The sequence below is a fragment of the Anastrepha obliqua genome, chromosome 2 (assembly GCF_027943255.1).
Source record: "Anastrepha obliqua isolate idAnaObli1 chromosome 2, idAnaObli1_1.0, whole genome shotgun sequence".
NCBI classification, from domain to species: Eukaryota; Metazoa; Arthropoda; class Insecta; order Diptera; family Tephritidae; genus Anastrepha; species Anastrepha obliqua.
In genome coordinates, this window is record NC_072893.1 from 59,515,418 (window position 1) to 59,532,096 (window position 16,679).

General features: G+C 39.7%; 1 protein-coding gene across 1 annotated transcript in view; it reads right to left on the bottom strand.

Annotated features, from left to right (window-relative positions):
• Positions 1-16,679, bottom strand: part of LOC129237962 (dopamine D2-like receptor) — a 70,313-nt gene that overhangs the window by 3,044 nt on the left and 50,590 nt on the right. The window contains exons 3-8 of the mRNA XM_054872964.1: positions 8,762-9,014; positions 8,281-8,588; positions 3,752-3,804; positions 3,571-3,700; positions 3,090-3,224; positions 2,566-2,666 (exon numbers count right to left, since the gene is read on the bottom strand). Coding sequence (XP_054728939.1) covers positions 2,566-2,666; positions 3,090-3,224; positions 3,571-3,700; positions 3,752-3,804; positions 8,281-8,588; positions 8,762-9,014 — 980 coding nt within the window. The remainder of the gene's footprint in view (positions 1-2,565; positions 2,667-3,089; positions 3,225-3,570; positions 3,701-3,751; positions 3,805-8,280; positions 8,589-8,761; positions 9,015-16,679) is intronic.

A 16,679-nucleotide genomic window follows, 5' to 3' on the forward strand; every position in this document is an offset into this window, starting at 1 on the left:
TTATTTACACTCCTGGAGTCTGGCCTCCATACTTCGAGGCACTTGTTGGAGAATTCCTGTCGGAATGCCATTAACCTCGGGAACGATATTTTATTTTAATGCTAGGGGTTTGTTTCATAGAAATTACTTTTGACAAAAAAAAATCATAGGGGTAGGATTGAGCAACCTGGGTGACCAGAATATGTCCCCGAAACGGCTTATTAGGTTATTAAACCTCTCTGACCGTGCGTGGCGTGGCGTAATCTTCCACATGTATGTGTATGGAGAAAGGATATTCTCTCAAATATTTGTAGAAAATTATCGTTCAGAATGCGCCTATGAGACACTATCCACTGAAATCTTTTAATCTTTAGGCTAAAGCGCTTGCACGATTTGAATTCGAAGCGGTGAAGTCTTCTCCTTAATATTTCTTGCATAATAGTTTTTGGAAGTGCCAGGACAGCTACGCTCATGCCAATGGGTTCGAAGCAGATTACCGTTCAAAGGTGTGGCGAAGAGTTCAATATTTTCATTTGTATTCGGCCATGCGCTGTCTGCCACCGAACTTGTTGCCCAGAAACTTCGCACCCATGAAAGAATCAAATCTTCTCTTGGAGCATCACGTAAACCTCGAATATTGCGACATGGATGAAATGTACGTCGAGTAGCTGCGCAAATCGCCGCTTAGCTATCAGAATAAATTTAGATCTCTCAAAGTCACATGTTTGCCTAACCAGACACCGACCTCATTAATGGCTAGAATTTCAGCCTGAAATACGCGAGAGTGATTAGGAGGACGAGTCGAAACGCTTACTTTTGGCTTCTTACAGTAGATGCCAAAGCTAACTTTATCGTCAACCTTTGAGCCATCAGTAGAGAACCGGAATTCTAGTACTAAATAACCTGCTCAGATATGGTTCATTCAAACAACAGTTAACGAGATTGAATGGAGCCAGACCGAGCGTTATGGCCGAGTGTCGAAAACCTAAATCGCGCCATTGATTAGATGCGGCAAGCCGAGCACCCGTATTACCTGCATTTTGTTTACCAACCAAATCTAGGGAAGATAAGAAGAAACAAGTATTTAGAGCATCAAAGGGTGTGCTTCTTTGATCACCGCTAAACCTTCAGCAGCTTGTTTCTAATCAGAGTCTTGTTGAGAGCCCTGCCCCAGACTATAGTCCCATAAAGGAGGCTAGGTCTGATAACTGACTGTTCTTCGGGAAAAGACTCCATCTTCGTCCTATGGTCTTTTTGCATGAAAGTAGAGCTACATTAACTTTCCTTACCCTGCCCGCTACAATTTAGTTTCTTGTCGGAAACTATACCTAAATATTTTTCACTATCTCCCATTTCTAGCATTATACCATTTGATATTGGCTTCGCAAATTGTGGAGTTTTGTATCTCCTCGAGAAGTGCACTAATTCTATTTTCTGAGAGTTCACACGCAAACCGCTATTTTCAGCCTACCTAGACAGCTTTTTAAGATCGGTCTGCAGTAGGTCGTTTAGAGTTGAAAGATATTTGTCCGATGTGGCAATTACTATACGAGTATTATCTGCGTAAACAATTACTTTTCAGCCCCGACCATCGAGCAACAAAAGCAGACCGTTGACGGTCAGGTTCCGCAGAAGAGGAGAATCAATACCTTACGTAGGTAACGTGCAAATTGTATAATTGGCATATCAAGTCCAACCTTACAAAGGGCCGAGATAATTTCTGCTAGATTATATTCTTTAAGCGAGAAAGATTTCTCAAAAGTACCCACAAGTGAGCGCAGGACAGTGGCGGGTGATCTGCTTTTAGTGTATGCATATTAAGCGGCCGCTGTTCAAGCAACCTTTTATGTGAAGATCGGTCAAAGGCTCCACAGGGTTTAGAAGGAACGATGGCAACACAGATTGGTTCAAAATGCTTCGGAAGAACATGCGAAGTTTTTTGTACTTTGGGAATAAAAACCACATTTGCTTCTCTCGACTTACATATCAGGGGTGTATGAACAATTAATGAACAACCAGCAATAAAACTTGCACCAACCCCTGGTAGGTAAAAATGGCTGCTTGATAAAGTATAGTTCTTTTTTTTTAAATGTAGGATTTTCCACCAAGAGTTTCCTACTTCACATCATTAAAAAAATGGAACCTGTTTTGCATATTATTTTAAAATAGTGCACTTAGGATAATTTCAATTTGAAGTCATTCCAATAGCTGGAATGACAGTATGATGCATTTCGTGTCAAATTATGTCGTCAAAAAACGGCATAGTAAAAACCTGGTATGAGTATGTAGACAAAGCTATAACATCCTAGTACAGCGGTAAAAAAGCGAAGAAATTTCATGCATCACTCATCTTAAAACTTTTAAATTTATGTACATTTTATATAGTCGTATATTTTCAGAATCTTATACAAATACTAAGTGAAAAAAGTTATACCCCCTAATAGTTTTTTACATTTTATATTAGTGACGAAACACTTTCAAAAGTCCCCAAATACGTTCAACAAACTTTAAAAGAACATTATTTACTTAGTTGCCAAGTTCGTCTGTTCGCTTTGGCGACAATCCATCTTATTTGTGTGTACTTACCCAGCACGATGGCGAGTGTTTTGGTAGCTTTGCGCTCCTTCTTCGCGGACGACTTTTCGCGCTTCTTTTTCGAAGCTTTGTGGACTTTGTAAATCGTGAACCTGCCTCAAGCCAATTTGCATGCCACAATGAAGTTGACACGTTGAACGAAGAATACGGGCAGCAGAAGTCCAACAATGCCATATGAAAGCCGCAGAAATGGTTGCAAATACAATGGAATAAACGAAAAAATATAAAAAATGATTCAAAATGGGAGCGTAATGTGTGATAGTTTGGCGAAGAATGACCGAGGTAATGTGAATGGAAATAGAGAAGCGGTAAAGTGGAAATTTATGCAAGAAGGTGTTAATATTGCTTTGGTGCTTGCTAACTTTTAATTATGGAGTACTGGCGCACTTAGTAGCCGATGGCTATGCCAACATCTCACCAGCTGGCTTAAAGAGCACGCGAGCTGTTTTGGCAGAGCCGCATGCCACCGCGCGGTACCAGTGGCCGCTAGACTACACAAACTTCTCTCTACTCACCTTGTTGCTTGCGAATTCTTCTTGTCCTTGCGCGAAGAGGTCTTCGATGTAGCCGAGAGGGTTGAGTCGTGGCGCGCCAACGTCATCGCCTCTTGAACACCGTAGCGGACAAAGGACAGCGGCTTCATGGCAACACTGCGCGCGCCAAGTTGTCATCAGTTGTGTATATACATACATATTTACATATATACAGGGCCGGCATCAGAAAAAATGTAACAGGTAAGTTGGGAGAAAAATGCAAAATGGAAACTTAATCGCTAATAAATTTTAAAAAGTGTCAACGCAACTGAGTGAACAGACAAGACAAAAAAAAAAGACAATAGGATTTATAATGGACTGTGCGTGCAGGATAAGTAATAAGGTGGAGGTGGTGGCATTTTTACAGGATAAATACGAGACATATAATTGCATGTATGTAAGTACATATGTACGCATGTATGATAAATGTATTTGCATTGATTATGGGACTTGTGTGCTTTACCTGAGTGCGGGTTCGCGTTTGGTGGGTGAATCGCCAGTTGCGGTGTTGCGCCGGCTGCTGCTCACGCTTGACCGCTTGAATGTCGCACTAGGCTCCGGGCTATCCGGCGGTGACGAATCGGCGGCTGCGCCTGCAAGGACATCGTCAACGTTTGAGGGTGCATAACCAGAATCATGATTACCGTTTGGATCGGCCACCACAAGCTGCGGCGGACTGCTGATCTGAGCTACGACACTACGTGGCGTTGCCAGCAGCAAACGGAAAGGCCAGCAAGACGCAGCGGTGCGGTTTTTTTCGTTATTTTTTTTAATTTTTGTTTGTTTTGTTGCAGGTTTAAGTCGATGATGTGGATGTGGTGGTGATGCGCGTTCGCGGTATTTACAATTTGAAAGTGGCGGCAAGGAGAAAAGAATAAAGCAAGAAGGAAAGTTGAAAAATGTACGGATAAATTAAAAATTTCAACTTCATTCAAAAGTATATAAGTATGTATGAGTATTAATGCCAGTATAAGTCCCAGTAGAAATAGTTTGAAACAATTGAGGATCTTAGATTTATCTAATGAATATGGGGGAAGCGCCGTCAAAGTGTAAGCAATATGCAAGCAGTGTTTGAAACTTTGGGAAATAGTAGTTTTATATAAGACAATTTGAAATGCGAATGGAATTCGAAAATGATGATGAAAATACGGACAATGCTTTTTTTCAAATTCAATATCTCAGAAATTATCAGACAATACAATGTACAGACAATACGCATAGTTTAAAATATGCAGTTTAAATTTTACATATTATTGGTTTTAGAAAATTAAAACCGAAAGAAATTTCTCAAAACATATACATATATACATATATGTATATATACATATATATATTTTATTTTAAAGATGATTTGAAATTTTTTTCAAAATAAAATACCAAACATTTTTTTATTTGCGTTTTAGATGATTGGGATGCTTTCTCAAAACACAATGTCAAAATTTTTTTTAATTTAATAATTAGATGATTTAAAACTTTTCTCTAAGCAAAATTCTAAATGTTTTTTTTTTCTTTAGATGATTTAAAAATTTTCTCCAAACAAAAAATTACAATTTTTTTTTATTTTTTGTTTAAATGATTTGAAATGTTTTTCAAAACCAAATATCAAAGAATTTTTTAATTAATAATTAGATGATTTGACAATTTTCTCAAAGTAGAATATTAAAAGTATTTTTATTTAATATTTCGATGATTTAAAATTTTTCATAAAACGAAGCATCAATCATTTTTTTATTTATTATTTAGATTATTTGAAAATTTTCTCCAAGCAAAAAATTGCAATTTTTTTTATTTTTTATTTAAATGATTTGAAATGTTTCTCAAAACCAAATATCGAAGAATTTTTTAATTAATAATTAGATGATTTGACAATTTTCTCAAAGTAAAATATTAAAAGTATTTTTATTTAATATTTCGATGATTTAAAATTTTTCATAAAACGAAGCATCAATCATTTTTTTATTTATTATTTAGATTAATTGAAAATTTTCTCCAAGCAAAAAATTACAATTTTTTTAAATTTTTTATTTAAATAATTTGAAATGTTTCTCAAAACCAAATATCAAAGAATTTTTTAATTAATAATTAGATGATTTGACAATTTTCTCAAAGTAAAATATTAAAAGTATTTTTATTTAATATTTCGATGATTTAAAATTTTTCATAAAACGAAGCATCAAACATTTTTTTATTTATTATTTAGATTATTTGAAAATTTTCTCAAAACGAAATACCAATCTTTTTTATATATTGTTAAGATGGTTTCAAATTTTTTTCAAAACAAAATATCAAATTATTTATTTATTATTCAGATGATTTGAAAATTTTTTCAAAAAGGAAAAGTATCAAATTTGTGTTATTTATTATTCATATAATTTTTTATCATCGGAACTATTTTTTATATGCTTTATACTAAGACTTCTGTGGAAGAATATGAAGTTTTGCCTGAGCTGGACCAATTTGAAAGTAGCTCTAAAAATAAAGGTTTTTGATAAAGACAGGAAAACTATCTATTTTTACATATATAAGTACTGTTTTTTATAACAAATTAGGTAATATTCTCGTATATATCACATTATTAGATAATTAATTATTATTTAAGCAAAAAACAAACAGTTGAGCAAATAGAGCTTTGCATAGTTTTAGAAAGTTTAGATAAATCTGGACCATAACTTGTTGTTTTAAGTTTCAAACACGAACTTCTCAAACACGATTTTTTTGATAGTTGGCTTCTCACTTTACTTGCAATAAGCTTCATGCAAGAGATCGCTTGCTCGCACGAAGATAGTCAGAACTCCAAATCCCAACTTCTTCTCCTCACTGCAGCAATCTGGAAGACTATTCCATGCGTCGATTATAAGTACTTCAACTTTCGGCACTTCTTTTAAATCTGTTTATTTTTGTTGCGTTACCCATCATACCCTCTACTCAAATATGAACGAGACGGTATCAATAAAATGGTCCGCGGATGACATATGGCAAAAATAAATTTTTTGTTTTTTGGTAGGACTGTTATAAGCTTACATGGCAAATTTCAGCGTGAAATGTCACATAGTTTGTTTTCTGTGCTACTGTAAACAAGTCAAGCTCGAGTGTGTTCTTCGAATTCTCTTTTATGACTTCAATTGTCTCAAAATGTTTTCCACGGAACGGTAACTTGAGCTTGGGAAACAGGAAAAAGTCACATGGAGCCATATCAGGCGAATACGGTGCTTGCGGAACGATATTAACATTATTTTTGTTCAAATAATCGCGAACAAGACGTGATGTGTGAGCTGGTACATTATCGTGATGCAAGAACCATGACTTGTTGTCCCACAATTCCGTCTTTTTAAGACGAATGTTCTCGCGCAAACGCTTTAAAACGTCTAAATAATATTCAGCGTTAACCGATTTTGCGATTTGTGCGATTTTCAAGCACAATTTCCTTTACTTTTCCGATGTTTTCGTCGTTTACTGATGTTGCTGGACGACGTTCATGAGGCAAGTTTTCAACCGATGTACGGCCCTCTTCAAACAAATTCTTTGAATTTCCATCGTTAAATTCGAAGAACACACTCGAGCTTGACTTGTTTACAGTAGCACAGAAAACAAACTATGTGACATTTCGCGCTGAAATTTGCCATGTAAGCTTATAACAGTCCTACCAAAAAACAAGAAAATTATTTTTGCCATATGTCATCCGCGGACCGTTTTATTGATACCGTCTCGTTCATATTTGAGTAGAAGGTATATACACTGCTGGATCTCCAACTCTTCCTTGCTTTTGCTTTTCCACTGTGTAAATTTTTCAACCCAAAAGCTTTACGTTTTAAATCGATTAATCGTATTTCTAGAGATCCAGTATCAATTCCAAATGGCTCAATGTGGATTTTGTTACTATTTGTGTTGGGGGGATTTGCTATGAATGCTAAATTCTTCTACTAAAACATAGGTTGGGTGGCACTTTCCTTGCCGTTTCGGATTCCGTTGATGTAATTTTGCATTGATATCCACCATAAAGTAAAATTTTTGCATCCATCTGTCGCTCTCTAATTCAGAATAATTAATGTCTTTTTTATTTAGGAATGAATGCATTTAATTCGTTGAAGCACAAAGCAAAACGTTTCAACACCTTACCTTTGGAAATCCATCGCACTTTATTGTGAAGATGGAGGTCGGAGTACTGAGTCTCCATTTCATTTAAGAACTCTTTACAGTCAGCGAGTACAAGTGGCTGAGAGATAGAATCGGTGCCTAATTCTCCTTAATAGATCCGAATGAGTTTTAATTAATTTTTTAATTTCTAATTTCTTGATAAAATAAATAATATTTGCGTAAATATGAAACAAAAGAGACGCAGCTTTATATCCAAAGAGCCGCGAGGCGCAGGTTTTTGACCCCTGTCTTAGATGAGTTTAAGCTTAAAAGCTTTGCATAAAATTTTTAAAAACAAATTTTATTAATAAAAAAACTCGATTTATGGAGGTACTTGCCCAATTGATCCAGTTCAGATAAATCAAAATATTTTTTCGAAATATTTTGGCGGAGGTCCAAAAATAAGATGAAATTTACAATTTCGTGGAAAGAACAGCAACTCGTTTTTGTGAGACACTATAAGGTATATTTGCAAATAAATATGTACATTAAAAAAAACTATCTTCCAACACCACATTGCCTTTATACAGTTTTTTTTAAAGTTCCACGAATTCCGTCAAAAATATAAAAATAAGTTGCATTGGTTTTTCCTGTTTTGGACTTCATAACGAGTCCAATTAAATAAAGATGCGACGCTCAACAAAACAATAATTAAATCTTTTAAATACCAAATTTAAATTTTCCTTCGAAAATAATATGCAAATATGAAAACTTTTAACCAACTTCATTTTTACACCTTACAGCAGCGCCCATTACAAAAAAATTTGCAATGAATGCCGAATTTGTAATTTCTCTGCAATTTACGAGCAATCACATTTGGCCCTGGGCAATAATATACTTGTCATGACGCTCCTTTCATTTGTCCACACCTAACTACTCAGTTTTTTCCCTATCTCCTTCATTTTGCAATTAATTTTACTTTTGCTACCATTTCATTTCTTTTGTGTCCATGCGCGGTTTTTTGCATTTTTTCTTCTTCTACCTGTTTGTAATTAACTCGAGTCTATTATAGCATTGTGGGTGTATTTTTGTCACTTACTTGCCGGTCTCTTCCACCACAGTGGCCAGCATAAACTCTGTGGATTTGTCATTGACGATGACATGGCAATCGTCGATATCCGGTGATATGGCACCTCCTCCCTGATCCTCCTCCTCCTCGTTTGACCCCGACGCTGTATTTGTCGCCGGCTCGTCAGGCATAATGCGAGCCGCATGCCGGTCACTGTCCAGCGCCGTCTCGGCTAGTCTGCGCGTTTGTGCTACATTCTCAATGACACTGCCACCCGTCAGCTCCGATAGGTGCGGCTTCCGGGCAGCGCGCGATTTTTGTGCTCGGATGCTCAACGCCTATTGTTTGCGGCGAGAAACATAATACGAACAGAGAAGGAAATAGAGATCCATACATATATTTTACGTATATAATATGCGGTGTGTTGATTTTACGAAATGTGTAGTGGGTGTGTTTAAAGAGAGATTTGATAATTATGCATGTGTGAAATTTTTAAGTTCTAGTCAATTACCCTGAAAATACTCCAATATAAGAACACCATTATGATACAAGGAATATAGAAGCTGGTCAACGATGAGCACAGAATGAATATAGTGTTGTAGAATAGGCAAAGCCCCGGATCTCGATCGGGCGTGTTGTTGAGACCCATTACGATGGGCAGACCGATAGCCCCCGATATCGCCCAGGCCAGCAGGATAGTTAGGCAAACACGTGGCCTGTTTCTATGTTTCGCATATTCGATTGGTCGCGTTACAGCAATATATCTGAAATGGTATACAAGGGGAAAAGATTTTTCGGTGAAAAATAATTTATATTTTTTATTTTATAAAACCCTACATAATAATATTGGGTATGGGAATAAGTTTAAAATTATTCAAACAATTAAATAATAAATGATATTATGTGAAATATGTGCCATTAGAGGCTACAACTTTACTCCATCTTTCAGGCAGCATTCGGGTTCCTCTGACGAAAAATTCGAGTGCTTTTGACTTGATCCATTCATTGGTTGAGCCAGTTTGCGATGCTCTTTTAAGAAGTGAACCGCTCTCCAATGAGGGCTGACTGCATTGATCGGAACAGTTAGTAATCGGAAGGTGGAATGTCTGGAGAATACGGCGGTTGGGACAAGATTTCCCAATTCAGCCTCTCCAAATATTTCTGGACCGATTTAGCAACGTTTGACCTGCAGCAAAATCAGTTTGCCATGTCTTCTGTCCCATTCTGGCCGCTTTTATTTGAAAACTCGATTCAAATGCATTACCCGCAGTCGGTAAAGATCGCCAGTGATGAATTCATGATAAATGACACGCTTCTGATCCCACCAGATGCCCAACGTAACCTTTGAAGCATGAATATCTTTTTTCGCTGTCGATGGACCTGGTTCACCTGGCAGGCTCCAACATTTTCGATGCTTTGGATTATCACAATAATAGACTCATTTTTTATTGCCAGTGACGAAGCGGTGCAGAAAACCTTTTCTGCCGTTCAAGAATCATCTCACACGTCACCAAACGTCTATCGATATCCTTCTTCTTCAATTGATGTGGCACCCAGTTACCTACTTCCGGGACTATGCAAACGTCTACTGACGGTTGATCTGCCAACATGCAACTCTTTAGGCATATCATCAAGGTTTTGACATGCGCCTTCATCCAATAATTGTTGTAGTTGAGTAGCTTCGAATTTTTCGGTGCCCCTTCTTTATCACTCACTTCAAAATTGCCACTTTGGAAGCGTCGAAACCACTCTTTACAAGTTGTATTTGATGGAGCGTGATTAGCGTAAATATTGATCAATATACCACACGTTTCAGCAGCACTTTTCTTTAAAAGGTAATAATGAAGCATTACTTCCGGCAAATGCTGTTTTTTCGGGACGAACATAGACATTTTTGACGTCAGATAAAAGAGGTTCTTTATGCTTCAAACGAATATCAACTACTGCGATCCACACATCGCATATACATCTTCAAATCACCAGTTTCTTTGTGATTGGCATTTACATGCTCCTCGGTAACTTTATGTATAAAATGGTATTTTTGTTTGTGTGCTTTAATTTAGTAAATTTGCTGTGGTTTTGTTTAGGTTTTAGAAAGATGAATATCTTGAAAACAAAAGTTCATAGTTTGACAAAAAAACTGGTGATGACCAAAACCATACAGGAATAATTAATTGTTGGATTTTAACAATTTTTGATAATCTACGTACGTTCGGTCCGTTTCACAAAAGCTTTGACAATCTTTATCTTAAAAACTATAAGTTCCCCACAAAAAAGGTAATTTTCCCATTCTCAGATGACCTACGCTAGTCCACGTACGAGTGTTGGATATTGCCTGTACCACATCGTTCAAGCCCAATGAATTTCTTTGGCTGGGTCTTCTAACTTTTTAATCTGCCCCTCAGAAAGTATGTGACTGACGTGAGATTTGGATTTATCCAGTTTCATCACTTGTTGTTGTTGTTGTGGCGGCATAAACATTCCTCATGCATATACGAGGAATGCTGCTGAAGTGACAGTCCTTCTTCTTCTTCTTAATTGGCGCGATAACCGCTTACGCGATTTTGGCCGAGATTAACAAAGCGCGCCAGTCGTTTCTTTCTCGTGCTAACCGACGCCAATTGGACACACCAAGTGAAGCCAAGTCCTTCTCCACCTGATCTTTCCAACGCAGAGGAGGCCTTCCTCTTCCTCTGCTACCACCAGCTGGTACCGCATCGAATACTTTCAAAGCCGGAGCGTTTGTATCCATTCGGACGACATGACCCAGCCAACGAAGCCGCTGGATCTTTATTCGCTGCGCTATGCCTATGTCGTCGTAAAGCTCATACAGCTCATCGTTCCATCGTCTGCGATATTCGCCGTTGCCAACGTGCAAAGGTCCAAAAATTTTACGCAGAATCTTTCTCTCGAACACTCCAAGCGTCGCTTCATCGGATGTTGTCATCGTCCAAGCTTCTGCGCCATACGTTAGGACGGGCATGATGAGAGCCTTGTAGAGTGTTAGTTTAGTTCGTCGAGAGAGGACTTTACTGCTCAATTGCCTACTTAGTCCAAAGTAGCACTTGTTGGCAAGAGAGATTCTACGTTGGATTTCAAGGCTGACATTGTTATCGGTGTTAATGCTGGTTCCTAAATACACGAAGTCTTTTACAACCTCAAAATTATAACTGTCAACAGTGACGTGGGTGCCGATACGCGAGTGCGCCGACTGTTTGTTTGAAGACAGGAGGTACTTCGTTTTGTCCTCGTTCACCACCAAACCCATTCGCTTTGCCTCTTTATCCAGTTTGGAGAAGGCAGAACTAACAGCGCGGTTGTTAAGGCCGATGATGTCAATATCATCGGCATACGCCAGCAATTGTACGCTCTTATAAAAAATTGTGCCTGAGCGATTCAGTTCTGCGGCTCGTACGATGCTCTCCAACATCAGGTTAAAGAAGTCACACGACAGCGAGTCACCCTGTCTGAAACCTCGTTTGGTATCAAACGGCTCGGAGAGGTCCTTCCCAATTCTGACGGCGCTGCTGGTGTTGAGCAACGTCATCTTACATAGCCGTATTAGTTTTGCGGGGATACCAAATTCAGACATAGCGGCATACAGGTAACTCCTTTCCGTACTGTCGAATGCAGCTTTGAAGTCGACGAAAAGATGGTGTGTGTCGATTCTCCTTTCATGGGTCTTTTCCAAGATTTGGCGTATTGTGAATATTTGGTCGATGGTAGACTTTCCAGGTCTGAAGCCACACTGATAAGGTCCAATCAGTTGGTTGACGGTGGGCTTCAGCCTTTCACACAATACGCTCGCTAGAACCTTATAGGCGATATTTAGAAGACTAATCCCGCGGTAATTGGCACAAATTGCAGGATCGCCCTTCTTATGGATTGGGCAGAGCACACTTAAATTCCAATCGGCAGGCATGCTTTCATCCGACCATATTCTGCATAGGAGCTGATGCATGCACCTTACCAGCTCCTCGCCGCCATGTTTGAATAGCTCAGCCGGCAGTCCGTCGGCGCCCGCGGCTTTGTTGTTCTTTAGCCGTGATATTGCTATTCTCACCTCGTCATGATCGGGTAACGGAACGACAATTCCGTCGTCAACGATTGGGGTATCGGGATCTTCACATTCTCTATGACATGCGCAGCTGTCACCGTTTAACAGGTTCGAGAAGTGTTCCCTCCATAATTTAAGATTGCTCTGTACGTCAGTCACCAGATCGCCGTCTTTGTTCTTACAGGACAACGCCCCGGTCTTAAAACCTTCTGTAAGCCGCCGAACTCTCTGGTAAAATTTTCGGGCGTTGTTCCTATTGGCCAGCATCTCAAGCTCCTCGCACTCACGTATTTCGGCCTCTCGTTTCTTCTGTCGGATAATACGTCTCTCTTCCTTTTTTAGCTCTCTGTAACGATCCCACATTGCTCGCGTTGCGCCCGATCGCAGCGTGGCTCTATAGGCGGCATCTTTTCTTTCGGCGGCAGCATGACATTCCTCGTCGTACCAATTGTTTTTTCGGGCTCGCCGGAATCCGATTTCTTCTTCGGCGGCGGTACGTAGGGAACGAGAAATGTTGCTCCATTGCTCGCGCATGCCGGTGTCTTGGGCAGTGCTCTCCGAGAGCAGGAGTGAGAGTCGAGTGGCGAATCTTCTGGCTGTCTGTTGTGATTGCAGCTTTTCGATGTCGAACATTCTTTGCGTAGGTAGATGTACGTTTTTTGCTGCACAGAGGCGTGTGCGCAGTTTGGCTGCAACAAGGTAATGATCCGAGTCAATGTTGGGTCCTCGGATCGTACGTACATCTAATACACTAGAAGCGTGTCTTCCATCTATCACAACATGATCGATCTGGTTTCGCGTTTTTCGATCTGGAGACAGCCAGGTAGCTTGGTGAATCTTCTTATGCTGGAATCTGGTGCTACAGACTACCATGTTTCGGGCCCCGGCGAAGTCGATCAGCCTCTGTCCGTTGCCGGATGTTTCGTTGTGCAGGCTGAATTTTCCGACTGTGGGACCAAAAATTCCCTCCTTGCCCACCCTGGCGTTGAAGTCGCCAAGCACGATTTTTATGTCGTGGCGGGGGCAGCGCTCATAGGAACGTTCCAAGCGCTCATAGAAAGAATCCTTGGTCGCATCGTCCTTCTCTTCCGTCGGGGCGTGGGCGCAAATTAGCGAGATGTTAAAAAATCGCGCTTTGATGCGGATTGTTGCGAGACGCTCGTCCACCGGAGTGAACGACAGTACTTGGCGACGAAGTCTCTCTCCCACAACAAATCCGACACCGAATTTGCGCTCCTTTACATGGCAGCTGTAGTAGACGTCGCAAGGTCCTATGTTTTTCTTACCTTGCCCCGTCCATCGCATCTCTTGGATGGCAGTGATGTCAGCCTTTACTCTCACGAGGACATCAACCAGCCGGGCAGAGGCACCTTCCCCATTAAGGGACCGGACATTCCAGGTGCATGCCCTCAAATCGTATTCCTTATTTCGTTTGCAGGGGTCGTCATCAGTGTTGGAAGTTCTCATCCGAGGCTTTGTTGCTGTTTTCATTGGGGGGGCTTTTTAAGTGGCGGGTCCCAAACCCAGCGCACAACCAGCTATGCTGGGATGCTTCGCCTTCTCACTTTAGCTCACTCCCGAACGGGTGTTCGGAAGCTAACCAGAGGATACGTGGGCTAATCCCGGACGTTGTGAGCTGCTTGAACCATATGTAGAAGAATCGTCCTGGCCACTCCCAAGTGAATGGCGATCAGTAACTTTCCCCACTTGCGTGGACTTCTACACATGGAACCATCCTGTGACAGTCCTTAGCCGGATATAAATCCGGGTCGTTGCGATTAGGTAGAACCGACTGTCGTGGGTCGTTCCTTATTATGGACCAATATTTTTTCCAGGTGAAACATACGACAATCAATATATGAATTTATTCAATATTTGTTTAAATAAAACTACACTTTTTACATTAAAAAGGATTTACTCTGTTTGCGTAGAAGCGTCAACCGAGGGATGTTCCATATAGGGCTCATTCCAGTAGTGCAAAATTTTGATAAGCAACGGAACAGAATCATTAGACAAATTGGTTCTATTTCGATAAGGCTCAATCTCCAAAACCGTTGCCGAAAAATGATGCACGCAAATTTTTTCATCTGGATATTTTCTATTCATTTTGTCTTTTGGGACATAAACAAACTTAACACCCTCTCTTGCGGACGTTTTTTGGCATAACCAAAGTTTTAATTTGCCCTGAAATAAAAAGTAGCATTTCCAAGAGAACATCACGTTTTACTAAGTAGTTCAAAATGGATGACATAGGGTGACATCTTACATCACCTTTAATTCTTTCTTCATGGTAATTATTTGTGGTTATTTTGATTCTTTTTTAGCTCACATAATTTTTAATATTTTTCCGAACCATTTTGACAGAAATCTGAAGATATAATATGTAGATCATATTTGATATTTGTGAACTAGACAGCTGCAGTATACAAACAGACAAGCAATGGATCGCTATACTTCGCAAGAGCGCTGAATAATTGTGTAGATTCCTTTTGACCATGGTGAAAAAGAAGAGATAAGAGGTGTGGCCGATATCAGACCGTTAACCGGCTATCAGCGAATTTGAAAGAATCAACTGATTGGCTGACGTAACTGAAGAAAGCGTATACGAAAAAAATCATCCACGCTCATGCTACTTCGCTACCATCTCAACAGCAACTGATTGGACGATTGTGTGAACACGTGTGAAAAGTGTAGGAGAAAATCTGCTGCCGAACCTCCTGTGACATGACCGCCGACGTTATTTGTTCGATTTCGTTTCTCATCATAGCTGAAGGCCCAGCCTGTAATCTATTATCCGTGCTCAATAATCGGTCGGCGGTGTTGGTCCAGCGATTTCCTAACTATACGAGACCTTGCAGGGCGTGATCGCCATTGGAGTGGTCGTTCGGCCGAGAATATCGCAGTTGTAGCTGCCGATACCGCTGAGCACAAAGAAACATCATCCAGACGATGGGCAGCGCAATTGAACCCCACCAGACAGACCCTACAGCGTGTTTTACTGAACGACTTGTAGACGTTCACGAACAAAGTGCAAAAAGTGCATCAGCTAATGTGTGCTGCCCGATTAGTCGCGTGAAAATTCCTATCAAGTCATCCTCAATCTTAACAACGAAGAGGACGATTTGAGTCGTAAATTATCATGAGGTACGACTCGTATTTCGACTTTAGCTGTTACGATAATATGCAAAATCTTCATTTTTGAGGACTTAAAATCCGGCTGCCGATGTAGTTGCATGAGTTGGTGCGTGACTACCATTCTGAATTCAGAGAGAAGACCAAAATGAAGAAAGAGTTTTTTCTAATAGCGATCGCCCCTCGGCAGGTAATGGCAAAACCTCCGAGCGTATTTCTGCCATGAAAAAGCTCCTCCCTCCTCCATTTGTGGAATAACATAAAGACGTACACCACAAATAGAAGGAGTAGCTCGGCCAAACAGCCAAAAAGGGTGTACGCATATAGAGCCATTACACATCCACTCAAAGTCACTGTATGGTATGAGGTGCACGTGGGAGAAGTGAATTGGGTCGCACTTGTTATTTTTTTGAGGACATCATCGACAATACCGTCACTGTTACTATCGAATGTTACAGGGGCAAGATAAACGGCATCTTGCTGCCGGAATAAGACTAGCGGGACATGGTGAACATGTGATTTCAATAAGTCGGTGCAGCTACATACACAGCACGGACCACAATGGATATTGCGAAGGACGTGTTTTCTGGACGCATAATCTCCCGTTTTGACGATTTGGCTTGGTTAGCAATATAGTCCGATTCCACAATAGCAGACTTTTTTTCTATGTGCTTACTAGAAGGTACGGGCTATGCCAAGCAGCCTCAGACAGTTGCAGCTCTTAAGGAGAATATCGACAGAAATGCGAGTAGTTATTACTGCAAATCTTGCGGGAAGTCATTAGAAATGTCATAAAATGGGCACAAATGTTGACGGATATAATTTTTCCATTTAACAAAAAAAAAAAAACAAATATTACAGGGGTCAAAATAAAGATTTCTATCACTCAAAATCATTTTTGTTTATTTAGTAAAAAAATAAATACCAAATCATTGATTAATTTTCCGGTCACTCGTAAGTGCAAACATCCAACAGTGTAAGCGCAGAAGAAGAAGAAGATGAGGTATTACAGTTTGGTAATGAGAATAATTTCTTATCTATTTTTTTATTTATTTATTATATTTAGGCCTAATAGTAGAATTTTTATACTTAAATGCTAAGAAAGTATCAACTGCAGGGCCTATATTATAACTGAAAAAAAAAAAAATTAAAAAACAGAAATGGATTATGTGAGTACTAAAAGTTGCGGTTTTCCATTGCAGACATCGCCAAAAGCATTCGAAAAAATGATTGCGTAAAC